The following is a 9,672-nucleotide window of genomic DNA, read 5'->3' on the forward strand; positions in this document are numbered from 1 at the left end:
TTAGTCTATGGGCAGTGTTAGTCCATGGGCAGTGTTAGTCTATGGGTAGTGTTAGTCTATGGTCCGTGTTAGTCCATGGGCAGTGTTAGTCCATGGGCAGTGTTAGTCCATGGGCAGTGTTAGTCCATGGGCAGTGTTAGTCTATGGGCAGTGTTAGTCTATGGGCAGTGTTAGTCCATGGGCAGTATTAGTCCATGGGCAGTGTTTGTCCATCTCTCACTATGATCCACGTCCTTTTTCAAAGACGTTGGCGACAGTCGCCCTCCCTCCGTGTAGATCGATTGACTTCAAGATCTTTCCATGCGACCACTCCCAGTTGCACAGGACGTGCAGCCTATTGATGCAACTCACGTCTCCGTCTCGTGGTTATTGCTCCGGTGGTCGCTCCCGGTCGACCGGCACTCGCATTCAAGTGTCGAGTCGGCCGTGCATCGTCAGTTCTCTGCGTTCCCGCGTTTCACGTTGCATGCTAAATGACGCACGACCACGACGCGTTGTACGTGCGTATGTTGAATTTCTTTCGCACCGCACATGGTCAACGCTGCTAATCGCCGCACATACACACGAGGGTTTTTGATGCGTCCCATTTTTCGCACGAGGACGGTGCGTTTACGCGAAGCGCAGTGAAGTCATCTTTACGCGTATACATCTCATCCAATTGTGCGGCAACAGCGCAATCAATATAAAAATATATATTTCTAAATATTGTTTATTTTACCAGCTAAGGCCCACTAGGCTGTGCAGCTCTTTCACAGGAGCGACCTGGCCGCAGATGAAATAGCTCAACGAAGTAGTGGCGTATCGCGTGGACATTGATTGCAGCCAAATACTCGACACGCGTGGTGATGTTGATTTTAAACGTGGAGGGGAAAACCGGAGGGCCCGGAAAAAGTCCACGCGAACACGGCGAGAGAGAGAGACACGCAAATTCCAAATATACAGCAGCAGTGTGGGGATCGAACCCATGTCCTCCTGGTAGATCGTGTGAAGCAGCACCTTAGCGTGGGGACTACAGCGCCGCCCGTGTGGGTGAACACTCGGCCGCCACCGCTGCCGGGAGCCGGTCACCGGCCCGGTCGCCCTCGAACAAGAGCCGCCCGTCGCTGCACACACCAATCGGGGGGGGGGGGGGGGTCTCTAACTCACGCGCCTCCGAATCTGACTCTGCGTTAGCGTCCGTTACGCTTCGAACCGCGACGCGTGAACAGCCCGATCACACTTTGTGCTCGTTAATTCTCGCCACGGTCCGGTGCCGTTCACGCACGAGGGCCCCCCTCGCCCCCCCCCCCCGCCACCGCAGCCCCCCCCCCGCGGCCCCCCCTTTCCCCCGCACTCGCGATCTCACGTCGGACGACATCGGCACGAAGGCGCCGCGCTCCGCGTCCTGCCACGGAGACGGACACAAGTGCGATTCGGAGTGGCCTCGGCCCGGCCTCCCGCTGTGATCACATAATGATGTGTGCACACGCGGGGTGGGTGGGGGGGTGAGGGATGGGGACGACCGATTTGGGGGGGGGGGCGCGGGGGGGTGGAGCGCTCCCCTGTCGCGCGCACCGGAGAGGAGCCGAGCTGCTGCCGAGTCGAGCGTGGGGCGCGAAGGGGCGGGGAAGTGAGGGGGGGTCGCAGTACAGACGCGGCACGGGTATAGAGGCATGTTGAACATTACACGCATTGTCTGTGAGCAGACACGAGCGAGCGAGAGAGCGAGAGGCAGGGAGAGAGAGGGGGGAGTGTGCACGGGCAGGGAGAGATAGAGATCAGATCCATGCTGCAGATTAATCTCCCGGGACCAGCTGCTGACGTTTCCTCCCACGGCTGAGTTAAGCAGAGCCCCCCCCCATCTCCCCCGCCCCCCACTCTCCCCCCTCCCCCCAACTCCCCCCCCCCCAGACGTGCCGACGTAAATCCTCTCTGACAGCCCCATCTGGCTGCTCGCTCCGCGTTGGGATTATTCACCCCCCCCACTCCCCCTACTCCCCCGCCCCCTACTCCCTCCCACCCAACCCCTCGGCTTCTTCCCTCTCAACCCCCCCCCCCCCCGCTAATCCCGCGAGATCCACACCAACAGGTAAAGCTCCATTTAACTCTCACTGGGGCGCGGGAGCCGTCGACGCGGCGCCTCTCAGCCCCGCCAGCCTCCTCGGGGTCGCGGTGGGGAGCAGGAGGCAGAGTGGGGAGGAGGAACAGGGGGACAGGGGGAGGAGGTGGATGGGGGGGACGTTGACTGGGGAAGAGGAGCGGGGACTGGTAGGTGGGAGGTAAGGGGGTGAGATATGGAGAGGCCGGGGGGGGGGGCTGGGTTCTATGTGTGGGGGGGGGGGGGGCACAGGCAGGTACACAGACTGACGCGTCATTGCGAGAGCGCGTCACAAACGTCAGCGGCACGTGATCCGCACGGCGTCATCCTCCTCCCCACGCCACTGGACGTGCCAACTCTGTCTGCCCACACCCCCCGCCCCCCGCCCCCCCGCGGGCCCCCCCCCGCCTCCCCCCCCGCCACCCCCGCCCCTCCCCCCGCAGTGCTTAACGGCACCAGCAGCAGCCACTCCCCGTCTGCCGGCTCGCTTGGGGGGTCCCCCTCATCCCCACCGACCGGATACCATGGCAGCAGTGGAGGTGCCGGAGGAGGAGGAGGAGGTGGGGGAGGAGGAGGAAACGGAGGTGGAGGAGGAGGCGGCGGCGGCGGTGGAGGAGGAAGCGGAGGCGGCGGTGGGGGGAGCGGCGCGGGGGGCCCTGCCCCCCTGCTGGGCCAGCCCCCCGCGCTCCCGGCGGCGTGCGGGGCGCGTCAGCTCAGCAAGTTGAAGCATTTCCTGGCCACGTTGCAGCAGTTCAGCTGCGACATCTCCCCGGAGATCGGCGAGCGCGTGCGCGTGCTCGTACTGGGGCTGGTGGTGAGATACCCCCCCCCCGGCCGCCCCCCACAATCTCCACACTGCTGCCCCCCACACCCCCCCCCCACCCCCAATGCTGCCCCCATAATCGCCCACATCCCCCACCACTGCCGCCCCCCACACCCCCCCCACCCCCACTGCTGCCCCCCACAATTCCCCCACCTGCCCACTGCCGCTTTTTCCTGTACTAACCCGGTCCTAGGCCTCCCCCAGGTGTCTCATCAACAGGGACGCACGTAGTGAGTGATATCTCGTCACCAGTGAGATGTAGAGTCCCTGTTGGACACACGTAGTGAGTGATATCTCGTCACCAGTGAGATGCAGAGTCCCTGTTGGACGCACGTAGTGAGTGATATCTCGTCACCAGTGAGATGCAGAGTCCCAGTTGGACGCACGTAGTGAGTGATATCTCGTCACCAGTGAGATGCAGAGTCCCTGTTGGACACACGTAGTGAGTGATATCTCGTCACCAGTGAGATGCAGAGTCCCTGTTGGACACACGTAGTGAGTGATATCTCGTCACCAGTGAGATGCAGAGTCCCTGTTGGACACACGTAGTGAGTGATATCTCGTCACCAGTGAGATGCAGAGTCCCTGTTGGACGCACGTAGTGAGTGATATCTCGTCACCAGTGAGATGCAGAGTCCCTGTTGGACGTACGTAGTGAGTGATATCTCGTGACCAGTGAGATGCAGAGTCCCTGTTGGACACACGTAGTGAGTGATATCTCGTCACCAGTGAGATGCAGAGTCCCTGTTGGACGCACGTAGTGAGTGATATCTCGTGACCAGTGAGATGCAGAGTCCCTGTTGGACGCACGTAGTGAGTGATATCTCGTCACCAGTGAGATGCAGAGTCCCTGTTGGACGCACGTAGTGAGTGATATCTCGTCACCAGTGAGATGCAGAGTCCCTGTTGGACACACGTAGTGAGTGATATCTCGTCACCAGTGAGATGCAGAGTCCCTGTTGGACGCACGTAGTGAGTGATATATCGTCACCAGTGAGATGCAGAGTCCCTGTTGGACGCACGTAGTGAGTGATATCTCGTCACCAGTGAGATGCAGAGTCCCTGTTGGAGGCACGTAGTTAGTGATATCTCGTCACCAGTGAGATGCAGAGTCCCTGTTGGACGCACGTAGTGAGTGATATCTCGTCACCAGTGAGATGCAGAGTCCCTGTTGGACGCACGTAGTGAGTGATATCTCGTCACCAGTGAGATGCAGAGTCCCTGTTGGACACACGTAGTGAGTGATATCTCGTCACCAGTGAGATGTAGGTCCCAGTTGGTCTTGGTGACATTCGGTGAGCAGTCGTGGTGATGTCCGTGCAGAACTCCACGCTGAGCATCGAGGACTTCCACGGGAAGCTGCAGGAGGCCACCAACTTCCCGCTGCGCCCCTTCGTCATCCCCTTCCTCAAGGTGAGTGGGTGAGTGTGGGTGAGTGAGTGAGTGGGTGAGTGGGTGAGTGTGTGAGTGGGTGAGTGTGGGTGAGTGAGTGAGTGGGTGAGTGTGGGTGAGTGGGTGAGTGTGTGAGTGGGTGAGTGTGTGAGTGGGTGAGTGTGTGAGTGGGTGAGTGTGTGAGTGTGAGGAGTGGGTGAGTGGGTGAGTGTGGGTGAGTGGGTGAGTGAGTGTGAGAGTGTGTGAGTGTGTGAGTGTGAGGAGTGGGTGAGTGGGTGAGTGTGGGAGTGGGTGAGTGTGTGAGTGTGAGAGTGGGTGAGTGGGTGAGTGGGTGGGTGGGTGAGTGGGTGAGTGGGTGAGTGTGGGAGTGGGTGAGTAATGTGAGTGGGTGAGTGTGTGAGTGTGTGAGTGGGTGAGTGAGTGAGTGTGAGAGTGGGTGAGTGGGTGAGTGTGGGAGTGGGTGAGTGTGTGAGTGGGTGAGTGTGAGAGTGGGTGAGTGGGTGAGTGTGAGAGTGGGTGAGTGGGTGAGTGGGTGAGTGTGGGTGAGTGGGTGAGTGGGTGAGTGTGGGGGTGTGTGAGTGTGTGAGTGTGTGAGTGGGTGAGTGGGTGAGTGTGAGAGTGGGTGAGTGTGGGTGAGTGGGTGAGTGGGTGGGTGGGGTGAGTGTGTGTGAGTGGGTGAGTGTGTGAGTGTGAGAGTGGGTGGAGTGGGTGATGGGTGGTGGGTGAGTGGGTGATGTGGGAGTGGTGATATGTGAGTGGGTGATGTGAGTGTGTGAGTGGGTGAGGAGTGAGTGTGAGTGTGGAGTGGTGAGTGGGTGAGGGGGAGTGGGTGAGGTGTGAGTGGGAGTGGGTGAGTGTGAGAGTGGGTGAGTGGGTGAGGGTGAGAGTGGGTGAGTGGGTGAGTGGGTGAGTGTGGGTGAGTGGGTGAGTGTGGGGTGAGTGAGTGTGTGAGTGTGTGAGGGTGAGTGGGTGAGTGTGAGAGGGGTGAGTGGGTGGTGGGTGATGGGTGGGTGGGTGAGTGGTGAGTGGGTGAGTGGGTGAGTGAGTGGGTGAGTGGGGTGAGTGTGTGAGTGGGTAGTGGGTGAGTGAGTGGGTGAGTGGGTGAGTGTGAGAGTGGGTGAGTGTGGGTGAGTGGGTGAGTGTGAGAGTGGTGAGTGGGGAGTGGGTGGGTGGGTGAGTGGTGAGTGGGGAGTGAGTGGTGAGTGGGTGAGTGTGAGAGTGGGTGAGTGGGTGAGTGTGAGAGTGGGTGAGTGGGTGAGTGGGTGGGTGGGTGAGTGGTGGGTGAGTGTGGAGTGGTGAGTATGTGAGTGGGTGAGTGTGTGAGTGTGTGAGTGGGTGAGTCAGTGAGTGGTGGGAGTGGGGTGAGTGGGTGAGTGTGGGAGTGGGTGAGTGGGTGAGTGTGTGAGTGGGTGAGTGTGAGAGTGGGTGAGTGGGTGAGTGTGAGAGTGGGTGAGTGGGTGAATGTGAGAGTGGGTGAGTGGGTGAGTGGGTGAGGTGTGTGAGTGGGTGAGTGGGTGAGTGTGAGAGTGGGTGAGTGTGGGTGGGTGAGTGGGTGGGTGGGTGAGTGTGTGAGTGGGTGAGTGGGTTGAGTGAGTGGGTGAGTGGGTGAGTGTGAGAGTGGGTGAGTGTGGGGTGAGTGGGTGGGTGGGTGAGTGTGTGAGTGGGTGGTAGTGGGTGAGTGAGTGAGTGTGGGAGTGGGTGAGTGGGTGAGTGTGGGAGTGGGTGAGTGTGTGAGTGGGTGAGTGTGAGAGTGGGTGAGTGGGTGAGTGGGTGAGTGTGAGAGTGGGTGAGTGGGTGAGTGGGTGAGTGTGGGTGAGTGGGGTGAGTGTGGGGGGTGAGTGGAGTGTGTGAGTTTGTGAGTGGGTGAGTGGGTGAGTGTGAGAGTGGGTGAGTGTGGGTGAGTGGGTGAGTGGGTGGTGGTGAGTGTGTGAATGTGAGAGTGTGAGAGTGGGTGAGTGGGTGAGTGGGTGGGTGGGTGAGTGGGTGAGTGGGTGAGTGTGGGAGTGGGTGAGTATGTGAGTGGGTGAGTGTGTGAGTGTGTGAGTGGGTGAGTGAGTGAGTGTGGGAGTGGGTGAGTGGGGGAGTGTGGGAGTGGGTGAGTGTGTGAGTGGGTGAGTGGGTGAGTGTGAGAGTGGGGTGAGTGGGTGAGTGTGAGAGTGGGTGAGTGGGTGAGTGGGTGAGTGTGGGTGAGTGGGTGAGTGTGGGGGTGAGTGAGTGTGTGAGTGGGTGAGTGGGTGAGTGGGTGAGTGGGTGGGTGGGTGAGTGTGTGAGTGGGTGAGTGGGTGAGTGAGTGGGTGAGTGGGTGAGTGTGTGAGTGGGTGAGTGGGTGAGGTGGGTGAGTGGGTGAGTGTGAGAGTGGGTGAGTGTGGGTGAGGGGGTGAGTGTGAGAGTGGGTGAGTGGGTGAGTGGGTGGGTGGGTGAGTGTGTGAGTGGGTGAGTGAGTGGGTGAGTGGGTGAGTGTGAGAGTGGGTGGGTGGGTGAGTGTGAGAGTGGGTGAGTGGGTGAGTGAGTGGGTGGGTGAGTGGTGGGTGAGTGTGGGAGTGGGTGAGTATGTGAGTGGGTGAGTGTGTGAGTGTGTGAGTGGGTGAGTCAGTGAGTGTGGGAGTGGGTGAGTGGGTGAGTGTGGGAGTGGGTGAGTGGGTGAGTGTGTGAGTGGGTGAGTGTGAGAATGGGTGAGTTGGTGAGTGTGAGAGTGGGTGAGTGGGTGAATGTGAGAGTGGGTGAGTGGGTGAGTGTGGGTGAGTGGGTGAGTGGGTGAGTGTGGTGAGTGTGTGAGTGGGTGAGTGGGTGAGTGTGAGAGTGGGTGAGTGTGGGTGGGTGAGTGGGGTGGGTGAGTGGGTGAGTGGGTGAGTGGGTGAGTGGGTGAGTGGGGTGAGTGGGTGAGTGTGAGAGTGGGTGAGTGTGGGTGAGTGGGTGGGTGAGTGTGTGAGTGGGTGAGTTGGTGAGTGGGTGAGTGTGAGAGTGGGTGAGTGGGTGATTGTGAGAGTGGGTGGGTGTGGGAGTGTGTGAGTTTGTGAGTGGGTGAGTGGGTGAGTGTGGGGGGGAGTGTGTGAGTGTGTGAGTGGGTGAGTGGGTGAGTGTGTGAGTGGGTGAGTGGGTGAGTGTGTGAGTGTGGGAGTGGGTGAGTGTGTGAGTGGGTGAGTGGGTTTAGTGGGAGTGTGGGAGTGTGTGAGTGGGTGAGTGGGTTAGTGTGGGAGTGTGTGAGTGTGAGAGTGGGTGAGTGGGTGAGTGTGTGAGTGGGTGAGTGGGAGTGTGGGAGTGTGTGAGTGGGTGAGTGGGTGAGTGTGTGAGTGGGTGAGTGTGTGAGTGGGTGAGTGGGTTGAGTGGGTGAGTGTGGGAGTGGGTGAGTGTGTGAGTGGGTGAGTGGGTGAGTGGTGAGTGGTGTGTGGGTTGAGTGTACGTAGTCGGTGGGGAGTGGTAGTGTAGCGATTAGTGCGATGCGCTACGGACCCGGCCACCAGAGTTGGAGTCCTGTCCACGACCACCAACGCCAGTGACGATTATCTGAACCGGTCCTGGGTCTCCCCTAGGTTGACTCAGCCTCAAATGATAACCTGGTACGTTGCGTAAAAATAGCCACTAGGGAGACATTGGCAGCGTGGTGCTGGTCACCCACCCCCTGGCGTGCCATCCCGGCCTTCACGCCACTTGCCTCAGAAGCATGTTAAGGTTATACGGGGGATATTTGACTTTGTGTCGCCGTGCACGCGCACATGCTGTGCGAATTTAACGTGAACTATTCTTTGGTTCTTTCCGTGAAGTCACGTAGACAGAGAAATAATAAAAATTATGAATAAAAAATTAACATTAATGTAGACTGTAGCCTGGCTCTTAATCGGAGTGAGTGTACTGGCAGTCTATAGTGTAGACTGTAGCCTGGTTTTTAAGATGGGTGAGTTGACTGACAGTCTATAATGTAGACTGTAGCCTGGCTCTTAATCGGAGTGAGTGTACTAGCAGTCTATAGTGTAGACTGTAGCCTGGTTTTTAAGATGGGTGAGTGGACTGAAGTCTATAATGTAGACTGTAGCCTGGCTCTTAATCGGAGTGAGTGTACTGGCAGTCTATAATGTAGACTGTCGCAATGGTTATTAAACTGAGTGAGTGGACTAGCAGTTTATAATGTAGACTTATTCTTGGTTATTTCAGGAATAAAAAATAGAATTAAAAACATTATAGAATGCCATTACGCTTACCAAGCTTAAAAACCAGGCTACACCCTACATTATAGACTGCCAGTACACTCACCGAGGTTAAGAACCAGGCTACAGTCTACATTAATGTTTTTTTATTATTTATTTTATTTTAGAAAATTCTATGTGACTTTACCGAAAGAACCAAAGAACTTGAATTCCTGCAGTCACGAAAGTTTTAAGTCAAAATGTTACGTAAACTAATCAAGCCGATGGAGGTCCGCGCATCAACCCAATTCCTCTTGCCTGTCTCACCCATGCCCACCCGTGCCCACCATGCCCACCCGTGCCCACCATGCCCACCCGTGCCCCCCCCCCCACCCCACGTGACCCCCCAGGCGAACCTGCCGCTCCTACAGCGCGAACTGCTGCACTGCGCGCGCCTGGCCAAGCTGCCCCCCGCCCAGTACCTCTCCACTCACCAGCACCTCCTGCTCGAGCTGGGGGGCCTGGTCGGTGCCGGGGTGGGGGGCGCCCCCCAACTCCCGCCGATGCCGCCCGCTCACCCGACCCTGTCGTCCGTGGCGACCCCCAACGGGGGGCCCTGCACCCCGGCGGGGACCCCCTCGCTCGCCTCGCCCTTCGACTCCCCCGACCTCCTCCTGGAGCTCAACGAGAGCGGCAAGCGGAGGGGCGGCGAGCACAGGTGGGTGACGTCGGCGAGCAACGCAGCGTCGTTTGAGGCTGAGTCGACCTAGGGGAAGCTCAGGACCAGTTCAGATATAGATTGCCAGATTCCTAGAGCATTGCGTGAATCGCTACACCGCTGTTCCCCCCCCCCTCCCCGATATACACAGACACACGCTACAACTAAAATGGCAGTAAGGTCATCACATCGCTTGCACCAGGCTAGGTGCACCCCTGATGCCACGTGTGGAAGGCCCGTCGGCCAGTGGTCACGGGACAGGCCCAGGTACCATGGGTCGACTGAATGAGATGACTGTCAGATGCACCACCTGTGCCCCCTACTGTGCCAAATCGCTGTGCTTTAGCCACCCGGCGCTCCGCTCGTTGTTGTGAGCGTCGCTCCTCCGCCCTCCGTTGTTGCTGGAGGGCGACTGCCTCCAACTGCCCAGTAGCGTCCTTCACGAGCCTCCTCCACAGAGGCCGATCTTGACACCGCTGGTACCAGTCATCGGCAAGTCCACTCAGCTCCACGTCCTCCTGTACCACATCACTCCATCTCT

General features: G+C 58.8%; 1 protein-coding gene across 3 annotated transcripts in view; it reads left to right on the plus strand.

The window, feature by feature from the left end:
* The window catches only part of LOC133340251 (protein CBFA2T1-like), a 122,365-nt gene that overhangs the window by 71,843 nt on the left and 40,850 nt on the right, over nucleotides 1–9,672 (plus strand). For all 3 annotated transcript variants that reach the window (XM_061548297.1, XM_061548298.1, XM_061548300.1), the window contains 3 exons: nucleotides 2,521–2,891; nucleotides 4,224–4,313; nucleotides 8,824–9,131. In XM_061548297.1, coding sequence (XP_061404281.1) covers nucleotides 2,521–2,891; nucleotides 4,224–4,313; nucleotides 8,824–9,131 — 769 coding nt within the window. The remainder of the gene's footprint in view (nucleotides 1–2,520; nucleotides 2,892–4,223; nucleotides 4,314–8,823; nucleotides 9,132–9,672) is intronic.

This window comes from Lethenteron reissneri, chromosome 9 (assembly GCF_015708825.2).
Source record: "Lethenteron reissneri isolate LAM-NWPU_2019-01 chromosome 9, ASM1570882v1, whole genome shotgun sequence".
Taxonomy (NCBI): Eukaryota; Metazoa; Chordata; class Hyperoartia; order Petromyzontiformes; family Petromyzontidae; genus Lethenteron; species Lethenteron reissneri.